This window comes from Eutrigla gurnardus, assembly GCF_963514095.1.
Source record: "Eutrigla gurnardus genome assembly, chromosome: 4".
Taxonomy (NCBI): domain Eukaryota; kingdom Metazoa; phylum Chordata; class Actinopteri; order Perciformes; family Triglidae; genus Eutrigla; species Eutrigla gurnardus.
The window spans coordinates 10,892,449-10,910,319 of NC_139918.1; the positions used below are offsets into that span (position 1 = coordinate 10,892,449).

The 17,871-nt window shown below is 41.0% G+C and overlaps 2 protein-coding genes across 2 annotated transcripts in view; both read right to left on the reverse strand.

Moving 5' to 3' along the window:
• The window catches only part of LOC311012987 (tripartite motif-containing protein 29-like), a 160,147-nt gene that overhangs the window by 78,618 nt on the left and 63,658 nt on the right, over positions 1-17,871 (reverse strand). The gene's annotated exons all lie outside the window — the stretch shown is intronic.
• The window catches only part of adcy8 (adenylate cyclase 8 (brain)), a 98,795-nt gene that overhangs the window by 59,954 nt on the left and 20,970 nt on the right, over positions 1-17,871 (reverse strand). The window contains exon 2 of the mRNA XM_084008803.1: positions 8,073-8,218. Within this exon, the coding sequence (XP_083864929.1) occupies positions 8,073-8,218 (146 nt within the window). The remainder of the gene's footprint in view (positions 1-8,072; positions 8,219-17,871) is intronic.

Sequence of the window (17,871 nt, forward strand, 5' to 3'; positions counted from 1 at the left end):
TAAGTAAAAAAGTCTGTAGTTAGATATACAGTACATATGATTTCATTTGAAAATATACTTTTTTTCGTTTCAGTCTAAATGTCCAGCATCATTGATGTCTGAGACGTTTTAACTGCATTCGTTTTCATGTTTGTACGGTGGTATTTTCAATTTTCCTAAATTGTAATAATTCTATGGAAGTCTTTTTGACAAAAAAGATACATGTTGTGCTGTGGTGTTTACTCCACCATAAACAATGCTATGATTGGAGGACCTGAAGCTGACTGGACCGCTCCACTGTGGACGTCACCATCAGCTGAGCGTGTGAAGAGTGTAAACAGTTTTGGAGCAGAGCAGGTGTTTGAGCCCGGCTCGGCTGCGTTGTGTTGACCTGGTGTCTGTGCTGGAAAGTGGAGCAGTGCATCCACCAAATTAAGGTCTAGACAGACAAACATTCCAGTGGAGCGTTGCTAATCCTTCGGTTGCAAGCGAGCAAGCGCCCCGGGCTTCGGCAGCGGAGAGTCACTGCAAAAAATGTTGGTTTTTACAGAGGCTTCTTCAATTCACACCAAAGGTTGGACGCTCTGAGGAGCTCAGTTGGGTTTTGTTTTGTCTCGGAGCTGTGATGTTTCTGTGCTGCACCTGCCAATCAAACAGTTTGCATAGCCTTCGATTCCTCTCACAGTCATATTAGAATATTTGTTTGAACAGAAACGCCTTGGGGATAAAAGGCTGCCTTCCACAATCCAGTTAGATGAACATTTGTTTGCATTTCATTGTTGGAACATCTATGCGCTGTTTGCATGATGTTTATTAGTTTCCAAAAGCATCCAGACATCTTCTGTTTCCCTGTGTCTGAGATATCTTTGCAGTTTTACATCAGATGCAACGGGAAACAGAATACTTATGGTTTATGCTCTTCAGCTCTTTTTCCTTCAGCATGCAATCATTAACTTTCCGAGCTGTTTGACAAAATGACGTTAAGTGAAGGTTAATTTACTTAAAACTAAGAAACAATGTGTTAATGAAATAATACTCTTTTTCTTTTCATTCAAAAAGAAAGAAAGTTGTTCACCCTTTTCATCAGATGTGATTTTTTTTCTCCAGAGATAACTATTTGACACTAATTGCAAGTAGATTTGCAATTTTATACTGCACACATTTACGCATTTCACAATGTATTATATTTATTGAGAAGGTTTTTTTTCAATGACATCTATGTCCTATGGTACATCTTTCATTTTTGTTAAGTTTGATAAATCGACATTTGGTAGGTCTATCTATATTTGACAATTATATCATCTTTTGATGATAACAAAGCTCTTTTGAACTATAGAAATTAATAATTTAACTCAGCTATTCTCATGAACTGGCTATATCACGAGTCTGCACAAATACAAAATAAAACAAATAACATGAACTCAATAACTCTCATTTTCTAGTTGGCATCCTCACAAATATTCTGCATTTAATTAATATTATAACTGTAAACAGAGCTCATTGGAATACAATGTTGATGATTGTCAAGACATGAAAAACCATGTTTCATCTCACGTGTGCTTTATTGTTTGTGCGATGGCAGTAACTGACTGGCAGACGTGGACATTTCTTGCAGTGTGGGCTGTAGTGTGTGTCTCCTCCACTGGACGTGGTCTCCGGTTTGGACAGCTGAGAGCCAGCGGACTGAGTGTCACATTAGCTTTGAAAGTCATTAGCACAGCTTGATTTTAGCCGAGAGCCGAAGCCCTTCAGCAGCTCACTGACAACTTCTATCTCCACATTTCATTCAGATTGTGTGAAAGGTTCCCTAGAAAACACTTAGCTCATTCATCCTGCTTTTATTGCCGCTTGTGGTGGATTTTCAGTTTCGATTCAGCAGTGAAAGAGCTTAAAAGTACAATTAAATATCAGCATCTAAAGTTGATCCGCATTCATCATCTGAGCTTCTGCACTCAAGTATAAGTGTTTATTCCAGAACAATAAAGATCAGTTTCTTAAAAGATTTAGAGTATGCATCATTGCTACCAAGAATTGCTTCGTATTCACATTTTGGGTGTTCAACTCATGTGGAAATACACTTTACAAAATGAGTAAATTCATCTTTTTAACTTAATCGGAGGGATTTCAAGCAATGAGTCAAATGTCCTCCTGGTCCCCAGTGGAATACATGGACCAGTATGTTTGTCTTCATACATGACAGTATTACCAGCTGAAGATTCTAGACTGAAGCTGCTGAGCTGATTGCCTGAACGCCTGATTAGATGCCAATGGTTGTTGTAGATATTCTCACTTTAATGACACATTTTCACTCTAATCCATCATGCTATCATCATCATACCCCTCTCATACAGAGAAACCACTAGGTTAAGTATGTTAAATAATTCATAATTCAATATTGAGTTTTTGGTGCCTGTTAGCCGACTGCATGCCAAATAAAAGTATCAGGTTGCATTTTGGCCTTGGGACCTTTGTTGGATTTCATAATCTTCTTTCTCTTCACCATTTCAACCATTTCCATTCCATAAAAAGTGAAAACAATGCTGATTTTGGTTTCACAGCGGTCTCCTGGCTGAAGGTCCTGTCTTTCTTTCCCCTTCCATCTACCTTATACTCCCTATGCGTTAGAGCAGTCAGTTTTCCTCTATAATACTATTTAAAATTCATTCCATATTTTTTTCAATATTAAAATTATATCTGAATGTTTAATACTCAAATCTAGCCTATTATTAATATCAACTACATAGGCTTATACATTGCCAATGCCTTTATCGGCAATGTGGTTGATTTACTTCCTGTCCACTAGAGGGCGTTCCAAAAACATTACCAATAAATATGTTGAATTACCAACAAGTGACAACCTTCAAGGTAAGTAATAATTAAGAAAGTAAAACAACCACATTGCCGTTCTCCTGGGGACGCTGTGTCCCCATTGCCATGGCTACGCCCTCCTCGTCTCACCGTCAGCTCTACTTTCACTTTCTCACGTAAATGGACCTGCATTTATGTAGTGCTTTTCTAGCTAACTTGCTTCTCAAGGCGCTTTACGCTACATTCAGTCCCTTTTACCCGTTCACACACATTCATTCACTGATGGCAGAGGAGCAGCCTGCACCTCAAGAGCTAGCTCTAGCTAGCAGTAAGCAGCATGAATGCATATTTGTCATGACGTCATCGCTTCTAGAGGTCCATCCATATCTTTGTTTCATTTCACCGAGTGCTGCCATGCGGTTATATCCGTGTGCGCCGCCGTTAGCTGTTTCTGATATGAGATTGTGATTGAGAAAACTTCATTGTTCAGGAGACTTCATGTGTCAAAAGCCAAGGCAAGGAAAGTTAGAAAACACTTTTCTAGCAAAAAAGGAAAAAAATAATTGAATATTAATTTCAGTGTTTAAATAGTACTGATTTTTTTACTATTCAAATTATATTTGATTCCCAAAGTTTATTCCAACAGCCCTACTATGCGTGTTTTAATACTCTGTACTAGGGATGTCCCGATCCGATATTTGGATTAGATCGGCCGCCGATATTAGCAAAAAATGCATATCGATATCGGATCGTCTCCCGATCCAGTTTTTTTTTTTCAAAACTCCGGTCCGTGTTTTCCAGCGCACCGATGTAGGTAATCCATTCCAGTTTTTTTTCGTTTTTCCCCAAAATTCGGTCCGCGTTTTCCAGCACACCTAGCGCACACCTCGCGACCTGTCCAGCATCCACTAAACAACAACAAGACGGACTTGTGTGCATGTCCAGTGTTTCCCCTACCATTGTACAGGCCATAAAATCAATATGCCAAAAATAAGCCACCTATCAATTCATTCATGAATCAATAATCATTTACATTAGGAGCGCCTCCGCGCAGCACAGTGTAGACTTGCTCCGCAAGACACGCAGCCACAACAATCCTCGCCGCGCGCTCCCGCTACGTTCTTCTTCGTGTACTTTACGCGCTTGATGTTGTTCTGATGCCGTTCCGCCTCGTTAAACCACCACGATGTCGCTTTCTACTTTCTACGGAGTTGACACTGTATTTTGATAAGCTGTTGCACTCTTCAGACTCGTGGTGTGAGCGGAACCGGACCGGTACCGGAACCGGACCGGCTTCCGCGCTGCCTGCTCGCACAGATCCGCTCGTGCGCACATGCGCTGATGCAGGTCGAGTGTTGTCGATAAATATATGCACTCCTTCAAAACAGCATCAAGCCATATTGTGTGTGTAGTATTAGGACGTGATGACGTGTGTACGGGCTAAAGCCCGTTTGGGCTGGAGCAGTGTGAATGCAAAGCAAGGGACCCCCTGTGGGGGGAGGATTGTTTTTGATAAGCTGTGGAACTCTGAGTTAACCTATTTCTACCTGAATTTCTATGAACTATTAGGCTGTTGAGTAAACCTATAACTTATATTTTACTTGATAAAATAAGACAATATATGCACTCATGTCGTTGTAGTGTTTTACAGTATCTGTAGCTATTAATGTGATGCTCATCATTTTCCAGCCATATTTTTCCAGCCCCTAATTTTGGATCATTTCCATCAACCGGCATCTTTAATCTTTAATACATGCTTGGATCGGCCGGTATCGGTATCGGCCGGTACTAAAAGCTACAATATCGGTATCGGATCGGAAGTGCAAAAAGCTGGATCGGGACATCCCTACTCTGTACATCAACTTACTTCATACCTTACAGTGGCCGTTAAAACAGCCACATAGAGCAACATAGTTTGAAGCACAGGTAGGGCCACTGACCAAACTGCTGCACTTGGGATTGAAAATGGGCTGTATATTCAGATGATTTACTGAAAATAATAAAAGTAGATTAAGATGAATAACAGATTAAAATGTAGGGAATTGGAATAATTCAGTTGATTGTCCAGTTTGGAGTTATATAAACTAACCGTGATGTGATCAACACATCTGTTTCACCACTGGGTCAGCACAACAAGCTGTAAACACAACGCTGACATGATGGCTACCATGTTAGCTAACAGCTGCCCACTACACTACATTACTCTTCCATCTAGTGGAGTTTGGCTTGTGTCCCCCTGATGAAAGCAAATCCAATATGTCTCTTTTATCTCTGTTTTTGGTCCCCACTGACTCCGTAGGGAAATATCTGTCTCTCGGCTGCTAAACGCTCCACTTTCTTCACCAGCTAGTCTCTAACCGAGTCTGTCTGCTGTTTGCTGCTGAGCAGGTAGTGAACTTCATCAGAGCTTGTTTGATCAACCAGCTGCTGCTTGAGACAGTGAGACTGACAGGAAACCTGTGGACCGTGAAAGCAAACAGCTGATGCTAAAACACTCAGTGGAGCCGTCAGGAACCGCAGAGTCACGTCACCATAATGGACCCTTTTCTTATCTATTTTGATATCAAAACATTGATACGAGAAGCTTTTAATTCTGTAGCCTTTGTCTGCTTTCTACTTGCACTTTCGATCCACATCCTGCCCCCATATCAACACTTTAAGGAAATAAAACGGAGAAGACACACTGCCTTGTGCTGGGAAAACAAAAACGTTGCTCTGTTTTCTTCCAGTATGCTGACAGAAACACCAGGCCCTGATTGGTTCACATTCAGGCCCATCTTGCTCCATTACAACCATCCCAGAGCTTATCTGAGCCCAATCCTTCCAGGAAACACGACGCCGCAAAAGCTTTCTGTGGCTTCTCAGAGGCTGAATGTCCACTCCACTGTGTAAGCAATGTTCTCCATGTGTCACTGTGTGTGTGTGTGTGTGTGTGTGTGTGTGTGTGTGTGTGTGTGTGTGTGTGTGTGTTTGTGTCCACTGCCCTGATACACAGTTTGTGTGACAGCAGCAGATCAATGCACGTCCATGTTCTTTTCCTCTCAGCAGGCTCATTAGCCGATCTGCTAACATCCAGTCCTGTCAATTGAAATCCATCAACCGCTGTGCTAACATTGTAAATGGTGTCTTCACACTGAGCTCCGTCGCAAAACAACAGGAGGTAAAACACACATTAGCCTGTTGTGTATTTTTGGCTGCGGTGGCGTTTTGGTGATTGGTGAAGGTCATCGAGGGGTCACCGTTAAATATCTCTTAAAGTTGAACTCCGTAACATTTTCATCTATTTAATTGTCTTTTAAGTTCCTATCTATCAAAGAGTGAGTTAAAACAATGGTGATTGATCATGTGACCACTAATGAAAGTGGTTGTACTTGCTGTTTTGCCCAGAAATAGGATCTCCGTGTCTGTGGCGACATTCCTGCTTAAAATTCAATGGCAGCGCTCTATTAGTGATGCTTTTCACGTCAGTCAGCAGCGGTTGGTCCGCCCAGGCGGAGCTACTCATGGAAGCCTTACTTGTAATCCAAAATCGGTAACTTCCAACTGCTGAGTCAGGCTCCCTCTAGTCTAAACTGTTTGATCAGGTACATTTCATTACTGCTGACCCACAATGGAGGATCAACAGCCAGAGAAAGAAGACCATTCAACTTCCAGTCCCAAGAAAAAGACACAACAAACTAATGGAAGTGAAGAAGGAAAGTCATCAAGAAGCAAAGTGACGCCAACGAGTCGACACTGTGTGGTTTCCAAAGGAGGTTCGCCTGCAGTTACATCTACCGCCAAAGAGGCCGCTAGAAGCAACGGATCTGCCACTTTAAAGCATGCAGACTAAACGTCTGCTGAAGGATTAAACCCAACACCTGACAACATATTTTCAGTCCAAACTGAAACTCCCAACCCAAAGCCAAACCATCTAATCTCTACCAATCCTGTTGGAAGGTAGGAGCCTATCCGGCATGATGAAACTACGGGTTACAACCAGTAAACTGGAAATATTAGGAAATAAACAGTGGTAGCTCACACAGCGCTCAGTGAGCATTAGTTACCCAAGTTCACAGCCATGCTGGAGGCAAATAACATCTCAGCATGCTAGAGCGCAGGTTATGCCTTTGCCAATTTCAAGACAATATTTGGCTTTTTTTTCCCCATTAATGTATTAAATAATAACAATAATAGTTATAATAAAATAATATTTTGATAATGGGCTTTAAATCTACATAGGTTTGTGTCTGTGTTCACATTTACGCATCAATAAACACACTGTAGAATTAGGTATTACTCCGGCTCAGTCTGAATCGGCAGTGGGAGGAATATTTGAAGTGTATATAAGATGTACGCAACTTCAGTTTGACTGACCACATGCAGTTTGAGACAAATCATGGTCCATGAGCGTGATTAACTGAGATAGATCAACCGTCATGCCACAGTGCTGCTACAGCTGACAACAACTGGTGCGCTGCCAAAACGTCCGGGTAAAACTTGAAAGCCAGGATTTCTGTTCCATACCAAACCGAACATCCTGTTCCAAATGGTTCAACACACGAATGGTTACATACCTAGTAAATTAATATTAGTAAGTCAATCCATAGTTTATAATCGTTGGACACACACACACACTGTCCTCGGTACTGCATGCAGCAGAGGAACGATGGACTGATGGATTTTTTAAAATAAATCCTTTCTGGCATGAAGCCCTGAAGGCAAACTTCTCCCGTGTGCATCAGTCGTATCTGAAAATGTCTCAGTTCAAAAGTCAAAATGGATTGAAATAGATAGATGTCATAATTTCATTAACAACATTTTTTTATCTCAATATTCTGCTTCAATCCAAATGTGTTGGCATTCAGCCTCTAAATATCATAGTGCATCAATCTCTGACAGTTCTTGGAAAGTCATTAGTTTGGCAGGTATTTGGTCTTAAACCAAAATATTGGACAAAATGAAATGATGCGTAAAAGTACGTCAACATTCCGTAGCAATCCATCCATTATATGTTGAGACATTTCACAGGAAAGGCTGAAATATGGAGATGCTGGAGCAGTTTATACAAAATTCCGTCACACACAATCCATCGTTGCGATACTTCGGTCTGGACCAAAGTGGTGGACGACTGAACCACAGCGTGACAGACCTGTCCCATTGAAAAGAACGCAATCTCTTTTGGGCTCCATTGTTTCCGGTGTGAAAACTACGGCAGCTTTTGTCCACGAAATACAACCGGCACCACAAGCAGTGTTGACCTTGCGTGAGCAGCATTCATGTCCGTTGTCTGGTGGTGGACTCACCTGTCTCTGGTTCTCTGTCTCCAGTCGCAGCCGGGCCTCGATGCAGCGCCGCGTCTCCAGGAAGGCCTGCCGCTGAGCCCGGTCCGACAGGTAGCTGATGAATATCCCAGCAGTGTTCATACACATGAACAACACGGCCTGAGCCGCTACCTGAAACACACAGACAGAAGGACAGACGTTGAGATCACACCTATATGCTTCTGGATTTTCTGTTTGGATCGTTTCAGTTAACAGCAGTGTTTTTTTATAATCAAAAAGCACATAACTTACAAACAATTCATAAACTGAATATTCACACCAGCTGGACTTGCACCAGAGACATTGCGCTCCATGGTTAGTTAGTGCTTTCAGGGCACCCCAACTCCATTAATCAACAAGCAAGACAATACAATTCTCTTGTCTTTCGGCTGAAAGCAAACTGAAGATACATACTGATAAAACTTTGCCTCTATAAATGTGGGACTTTATTCTTGGGGAGGGACAATGTGGGTCCCCCCTCAGACTAAAGTGCAACTGTTGGAGGGACAGACAACTTCCACTTTGATCATTAATGTTAAACTCAAAAACCTGATGAATTCTACAGGTTTTGCAATTACAAGGAGCGTCTTTATTTCTCCGATTTCTATGAGTCATGCATTTATTTCAATTTAGATGAACTACAGAACTTGTACAAAACTATTTGTATCAATTGGATCATCACCAGAATTTCACCAATTTTAGGTTTTTAATGTAAAGACAACCATGTAGACTAGAGCGGCTACAGAGCTCAGCCTGCAGGCTTCAAGCAGAGTGAACAGGTTTGAAATCATCACCCCGTTATTAGCTGTTTTACACTGGCGCCCTGTAAGAAGAGATTTTAAGCTATTTTAATTAATTAAATTAAACTCCTCAATATATCTCTGATCTGTTATCCCCGTATGACCCTGCTCCTACTTTGAGATCCTCGGGCAGAGGCCTTCCATCTATTCCAGTCTCTCGGCTGAGGTTAAGGGGGACAGGGCTTTGGAGTTAAGAGCCCTGAGGCTCAGGAGAAACCTGCCTGAGGAAATAAGAGAGGCTGAGTCAGTGGCTTCTTTTAAATCTGAGCTCAAAACTAACTTTTATCGCCTTCCCTTATTCCACCTATATCTTGTTTTTATTTCTTTTACAGGTTTTACTATTCCATTTTGTTTATTTCTGTGTTTCTATTTGTTTTTATGTGAAACACTTTGTAACTCTGTTTGAATTAGATGCTTTGTAAAAAAATAAATAGTATTAGTATTATTTGTGACATCAGAGATAATGATAGGATTGGTTAAGCTAAAAGTACTAATAAATCTATCTGCTGATTGCCAAACCTGTATAAGAAGTTACCTCATAAGGGATCCGTGCATATAACCTATTAATGAAAATCAACATATGCACTTTTGCGTGGGTATTTTCCTGAATAATAGGTAGAAAGCTGTTAAAACTGCAGTGACTGTATCTGTGTGACAGCGATCCATCATAATAATAATAGTAGTCATTACTGTACAAGGGTGCTTTTGTACAGTCCTTGCTCTACTTGTCATTATTGACAACGTGCTGTAGATTTGCAGTCTCGTAGTAGTAATAATGCTTCTAATGCAAAGAACATAAATAATAATAATAATAATAATAATAATAATAATAATAATAATAATAATAATAATAACAAACTACAGACATGAATATAATGAATAGAGGTGTAATGATTTTGATTTGATTTGATTAATCGATGAATCGATTGTCAGTCCTATAGATTCTACTAAATCGATCTGCTAAAATCAATAAATAGAATGAATCGTTTTGGCTTCACCAATAATGGATATAAATGCATTTAATCGTATGAATCGTGATTCTTACTTATGATTAATGTTTTAATACGTTTAAGACTCTCCCCTGCCAGCATGTAGTCTACTGAAAATGTTAAAAAATAACTGAGCTATGTTTCATTACATTTTTGTATTCAGCATAAAATACTATGCAGGTTTTTTCTAGAATAAATATGTTATTTTTCACCTTTCAGAAGAATACAGATAGTCTCACTTGCATTATTGCATGTTTATTTCATGGATATAGAATTAAGGTTGCAAGTTACTGAATCGAATCGTGGTTTACAGAATCGAATCGAATCGTTACAAAAAAAATTGTCCTTGAATCGAATCGCCAACTACTGTATCGTTAATGGAATCGCTGTGAAGCCAAAGATTCACACCCGTAATAATGAATGAATTATGATGAAGAAGAAGAAGAAGTATACATTATTATTCAGATAGAAGCAATCAGTGGCACAAACTGCTGCTCTAAACAGACCAACCCACCAGCCAAACAACAAGAACTAAATAACTTCTCATCATCTCTTTGTAGATCAAAATGACTAATGACATGCAGGGAAATTGTTTTATCTAAAAATGTTCGAACAAACCCTCAAAAATTGCTTTAGTTTGCTCCCAAATTTGTCTGGTTGTGTGCGAGTTTACACTTTACAAGTTTAAAAATATTCAAACGAACCCGGCTCTACTGCATGGATACTCTCGGGGTCACGACTTTCCGATGTATGGCCTCATTTAAAGAAACAAAACATGCTGAGGCTGTGACGTGGTGACAGGGAAGGATTGTGTTATGTGACGAGTCACGGCGACTCGCAGGATGTCAGAGACTTCATCTGTAGTGATATAATTAAACAGCTGTCTGCCATCCATCATAGTGGCTGCTTAAAGAGTCCTCTGTTCAATGTGTTCATTTATCCACAGATAATACTGATCTACTGATTTTGTCCACAAGGACACACATTGGACTTTCAACCACTAGACCAATAGTTGAAAGTGTTAATAAAGATATACGTTGGACAAAAATAAAAACTTAACACTTTGTATTTTTGCTGAAATCCAACATCTAAGACTTTTTTTCTAAGTACACAAAAGGCCTATTTCTCTCAAATTAACCATTCCATCCACATGACAGGGGTGGCCTATCAAGATGCTGATTAGACAGCATGATGATTGCACAGGTGTGCCTCAGGCTCGTCACAATGAAAGGCCACTCTGAATGTGCAGTAGAATCACAGCACGATGCCACAGATGTCACATGTTTGGAGGGAACGTGCTGACTGCTTTACATTTCTGTTTCTTTTTTTTTTGTATACTCCTGTGTGAAATAACTACTGGGCAAATAAATATATATTTAGTGACAAAATAAATCAATATTTCCAGCAATACTATAAATATATAAATATATATATATATATATATATATATATATATATATATATATATATATATATATATATATATATACACTGATACAGAGATGAAACTTTTAAGGTTTTTAAAGTTATTATGAAGTCAATAAGAGAAATTTGAATTTGTACGTGCTTCGTATTATCAATTCAGTCAATGCAACCGAGTATGCATCCGAGTATGACTTCCATCCATCCATCCATTTTTTACCGCTTATCCTGTATTTTAGGGTCGCGGGGGGGCTGGAGCCGATCCCAGCTGTCATTGGGCGAAGGCAGGGTTCACCCTGGACAGGCCGCGAGTATGACTTGTTATCCTGAAATATGATTCCATTGAAAGAATGATATAAATGAATATATTGGATTATCGCCGAGCCCAAGCCGTGTCTTTTAGGCTGGAGACCCTCTCATGAGTTAGTCTCAATTCACTTCGGAGCCTTTTGACCAAACCCATCAGTCTGACGTGGACGTGAAATGAAGATGGAATTATTGAAGTCCTGCACACTGAGTGTTGCCCGCCAGAGGTTTTAGTTCACAGCGTCTCCTCCCTTTTTTCACACATTTATGATGTGATGACGTACATGTGTGTATGATGCCGTAGTTCACTCAAAGCTTCACATTGTGCTGCGTGGTGGGGTGCTGCGTGGTGCGGCCAATCAACAATGAGCACATTTACTGTGGTTGATGAAAACGGCATCAGAAACAAAAGCCTCATTTTCCAAAGATATCCAATGTTCTCCTACGATATTAGGAGTATTGTTCATTTTCAAATGATCCAAGAATCAAACAAAAGCAAAAAAACAAAATGTAGTGAGCTAAGATTAGATGAAAACTTAATGTTGGAGGTTGAGTAGCACCACTGATGAGCTTTCTTTGTACCATGATAACGAGGCAAGACGTCCACTGAAAAGAGACGGGGACATCTGAAACCTCAGGAGACAAGAGAACTGAGACAAAAGAATGAAGCAGGTCACTAATCATCGTGGAAGGAACGCTGAAAAAACCACAAGGCTCCTCCTTGACGGGCTTTAACCGCTTACAGAGTTATGGTGCTATCATAAACTACATGAATATATGATATATGATTGGATGGATTAATACATTGTATTTATTTAGTGTCAACATACGGCATCCTCTGTTCCAGGACCCTCTGGTCAGGACAACCCCCTAAAAAGCCTTTGAACTGGGGAAAAAGGGAAAACTCTCAGAGATAGAAACTGAGGAGGGATCCCTCTCCCAGGATGGACAGAAGTGCAACAGATGTCATGTGTACAGAAGAATGTTTTCTTTTATTGACGCCTGGTGGCCTAAAAATGTTAACGTTAATCTCAAAATGAACTCAACTGGGTGTGAATTATGTTCAGGAGATATTTTGACATGCCAGGATCCTCAGTCAGTTCTCAACCCGGAGCTTTAAATTCAGTTTAGAATATTGAGCATGGGAAGTTATTAAGTCAGCACAGATCACAACATACAGACTGATTACCAAGCAGAGCACAATAAACAAAATCATGGACAAATCCAATAATATTTTGAATCATTTTTCAAATCAACAATGGCTTATTACCTGTTTTTCTTAAATACATAACCAAAGTTTTGATGCTTAAATTGTCTTCCAACCCTGGAATGACCTACAAACTGTCAGAATCCTGTTAAATATTCACTTTAACAGGCATTACATAGCACCGCACCAGAAAAATGAGCGTGTCCACAAAATTGTCAAAAATCACCATGCACCAGTGACTCATTTGAGGTTTAATATATCTGCCGTTACCATCCTCACTAGATTTATGACTTAGTTTGCTGAGCAGAGGATGAGGAAGCTGCTCTGTCACATTTTAACAACGCACATCAGTGTGACTCATAAAAACATGGCTGCCCCCTTCAATTCTTTAAAAGATTTCTGGATGAAGACTGAAGGTTTTCATCAGCCGTGATGCTGCAAAGTGAAGCGCGCTCCGGCCCATTAAAGCGGCAGAAAACACAGCTGATGTAACACCCTGCAACATGACCGTCCTCCTCAGCGGCACGGGGGATTTCACCGCCACGACCAGCAGCTCCGCCTCCACGCCGCCGGCTTCCTCCTGCTGCTGGAGCTTTGCATGACGCAAGTATTCAAACAGGTTGGCTGAAAGTTTACAGATGAAAACACACACACACACACACACACACAGTCCCTTCAAGTTCCCTTTGAACGAGCAGGAGAATTGAACAGTTTTTTGTTCAAAATGATCAATTTACAAGAATGAAAGTGTGTTTATCTTTGGTATTCTCATAGGTTGATGTGTGTGTGTGTGTGTGTGTGTGTGTGTGTGTGTGTGTGTGTGTGTGTGTGTGTGTGTGTGTGTGTGTGTGTGTGTGTGTGTGTATGGTAAATACAGTCTCAGACAGGTCTGGACATGTCCTGAACATCTGCTGCCATCTCTGGTGTCGCTCTGTCTCTACCAAAGGTCACAGTGTTAGTTTTTATTGCCCAACACGACGAGCCGACTGTACCGTATCTGCAGCTGGCCGATAAGGTAGCAGATCAATAAGTCATGATTATGTTGCCAGGAGAGGGGATTTATTCTTTTTTTAAAACATGTCCTCTGACATGTAGGAGGCAACGGTGGATTACCAACGGGTCAAGATGGGCAACTTCCCGAGGGCACCAGAGCTCCAGGGTCTGGATCTTCTGGTTATAAGAACTAGAACTAATTAGCTGCATTCAAGGCCTTTATATGGTGATTAGAGTTGTTCTGATACCAAAGTACCAGAAATAACTCCAACACAGCCAAAGGTACTGGATCGGGTATCGGCAGGTATGCAGGTCTATGCCCCGACCCGTTTCTGTGTGATCGGACAAACCGTCAATTCTTTACTTCCAGATACCAAATCCAGCACCCAAACTAGCATGTAAGCCGTAACCAAGTAGTTATCCGATACAAGCACATTAAAAACTAAATTTTTTATCAAAATTATTATATTTGAACAGCTTTTTACCGCCTTGTATGGATGTTAAATGATTGCTACACTTCGGCTTTGTCAGAGGAATTTCTGCCACTGGTGTGGACGCTAACCATGATAGCATTAAGATACGTCCTTCTAGGATCCAAGGTCTGAGGCAAAGGAAAGAAAGAAAAGAACCACTTCCATGCATGTGTGTCTGACAGAAAAGCTACTGTAACAAACCTCCTACTACTTCCTGCGTTCATCCTAAAACACAGTGTAATGCAGTACAAACGCTGTTTCCCAGGCAGACTGAGCCGCTCATCTTCAAAGCGTCTAGAACTGTCTGCTTTCCAAGAATGTGAAGGCAGATTGGTTATTCCAGGATTCAGTATGGTGACATTTCCTCCCCTTCACACCACGTTTCTCTCGGATCCCGGCCTCAGTTAGCCACCTTGATGTGCGACTGTGACGTGTGTCGGTCTCAGAGGGTCCGTGAACAGGCATCTGTGACATCTAAACACATACGTGTGTGTTTAGATGCTTCTTTTATAGTTCACTCCTGAGTTGTAGAAGCCTCATTAGCATGAAGCAAATAAATGTGATGGTGATTAAATGTTTTATTGCACCCCCATCTGCCGTCTCGGGTTTTCTGTATTTCTTTTTTTTTATTACACCTACACTCGAGGCACAATTGTGTCACAGCTGATAAAAAGCTCAAACAGACCGTTCAGTGTTCTCTGTCGCTGAGAGAAACGCTCTGAAGTACGCTGCCACTGTTTTCCTCCTGCAGTAAAATTGCTGCACCACGAGCACATTTAGAGAGGGAAGAATTGAGCGTGAAGTGGGGATTTTCTGACATCGTGCTCTCGACAGCTCGCTGCTGTGTGGAGAGCGAGTTGACATTTTAGAAGGGGGGTTTTCCTCGACCGCCCGTAGGCCTCTCCGGCGCTCTGGGTCCGTGTCGGCGTTCACGGAGAGGAGAGGCCCGGCTTCATCGAGGACGCCGTCAATCCTCAAATATTTGCTGGATGAGACGGACATCTGGCGGATCCTGAATATGATCCTCATAACAGTTCTTCTTCATCTGTATATTGATGATCGGCCCAAGCAACTTAAACTCTGTAATACTTCACGACTGGTATTGCTCCATGGACCCATATCATGTCCTCCGATGATCTCGTGGTCCTGGGTCCATGTGGTCTCCAGCAGCTGTATGTTTTATGTATGGTGTGGAACATGATATGAAATCCATGCTGTCATGATCTCTAAAGTAGACAAATGTCAAAAATGTCCCAACACAGTCTAATGCCACCAAATGTAATCTATAGATTTTGTGTGACAATTGTAAAGTTTTTGTCAATGGAAAGTTAATTAGGATCCTTTATCATTGTAGACACACGAATAAAGCACATGATAAGTAATATAAATAATATTTAATATTGAGAACAACTACTTGTTCCAACAACAAAGGACTTTAACACAGGAGACCGTTGTTCGAGGCGTCCCAAAGTGTTGTCAGTCTGTACGAAACGAATGGATTAAATTTTGTTAATTGATTAAATTCTGTTTCACAAACTGCTGTCAGAATGTGTTGAATGTCCTGTTTTTTAACTGTCTGATAATAATCTTGGTGTCTGTAATAAACCAGGAATTATCTTGGACATTTTATTACAGAACTAATGATGATGAAGATATTATTGTCCACGCCACTTTCTGGTCAAACAGAAAAATAAGCTGTTATGATGCTATAACAATATTGCAGTGCAAGTCAAACTGTTTTAAGAAAGCTCATGTATAAATGTATCTGCCGGCTTAATGACTCGGATAATGAAACCCTCCGAGCGTATCTAACATGTTACCAATCCAGCTGTGGAGACATTGCCGAGACACTGCTGGTGGAGTTTTTATATGTAACGTCTTTTATCTGAACCCGGAGTCTTTAATAAAGTTCTAATGGATTGATTCAAAAGAATATTTTTTTACCATTTTTTCTTTAATTTATTTAAGAAATACCATCAGTGGTTATTGTGAGCAGCTATATAAAAACATCACTGCTGATCTATTCTGAATCTCAAAATCAACAGGTCCCTTAGTACAATGAATAACTGAGATTTCCATTCAAATCAACGTAGCAGGATGTTTTAGGATATAGATGTTAAAAAAAGAAAAGAGAAAAGGAAAAGAAAAACCCATGATATCAGCATTATTTATGCCCTGCTCTCCACTCTCTCATTTTTAAACTTTAAACATTTTTTTCTATTTACCAGACTTCACATAGCTTCCTCTGGAGACACTAAAGGCCTGATGCTAACTTGCTCTTTAAATGCATTAGAAACTCCTGGAAACACACTTTCATGTGTAAAATTGAGTTCAATGTTGTCTGATGCCATTGAAAGATTTGTTTACAAAAGAGACTGGGTCACAGAAATAACAGTTTTAATTTCTTGGCATGGCGGAGGTGGTCATTAATTCAGGCGGTTTAAAGGGTTAGGGTTAGGGTTAAGTAGTGTATGAAACCCTACATGTTACTGTAAAGAAAGAAAATACATCTTTAGGAGTGTATTTCACATTCACAACTGAATATGCGTAGGAGTATTCTTCCTTTAAGCCACACACACACACACACACACACACACACACACACACGGAGCCATCTCTTCTCCCTGGAGGCTCTTCACTGTATCTCACAGAGCCGACGAGCCTCCCGGTGCATTACGGTGTGTTACTGTGTGTTATTGTGAATATCTCCCAGGACGCCATCAGCGCTGATTCAATTTCCAAGTCGCCCCCTGAAGGCCTCTGCTCCTCCCACGGATACGGAAATTAAAACCCCATAAGCTGCGGCGGCTGCGCTACGGCTGCGGCGGCGTCCATGTTGTTGTTGGAAAAGGCGCAGCGCCAGCTCGCCATAAAGGGCACCGGCGTGGAGAGACCGCTGGTGCCCTCATTAAAAGGGAAATGCCAACGATGTGGACGTTTTTAACAAGATCTCATTAAAGGCGGCGGGCCAGGAAGAGGCACTGCTTACAAAACAGCTACATGGAAAATAATGAGCTGAGGTTAATAATAGTAATAATTATCATAATGTTTTCAATTTGACTCAAGGGTGAGTGGCGGCATATACGCCGTGACATGGAAAATAAACACTCGCTGTCAGATCCGTCCTCCAGATTTAACGATGCATAAATAGGACGAGGTGACAAAATAATTTGGAAAGAGCAGACGGCCGCGCAGCATCAATATTTCAGAGCGATCAGTTACCTCCCTGCATAAAGACGGGACTTATGTTACAGAATACACATGTACTGCAGAAGAGCGACGCCGCCACGGTTTAACCTGCTCTCCGTATCTGATGACAGCTGTATGAAAACACATTACACTACGAGCAAGCGGAGCTAAAAAGCTGCCAGCGCTGATCTCTGCAGAAAACACCCATCTGCCAAATGAAGGGATTTGTTCCGTGGCTCCGAGGTACAGAAGAGGACAGCGGATGATGAACTCACGCGGCCTGTTATCGGCCGACAACCAGACGAAGACGCGGTCCGCAGATACAACAACTTAAATCTAACATGACACGGACCGCCGCCATTAATTATTCAGAGCAAAGTGCAATATCACTCTGATGTTTGC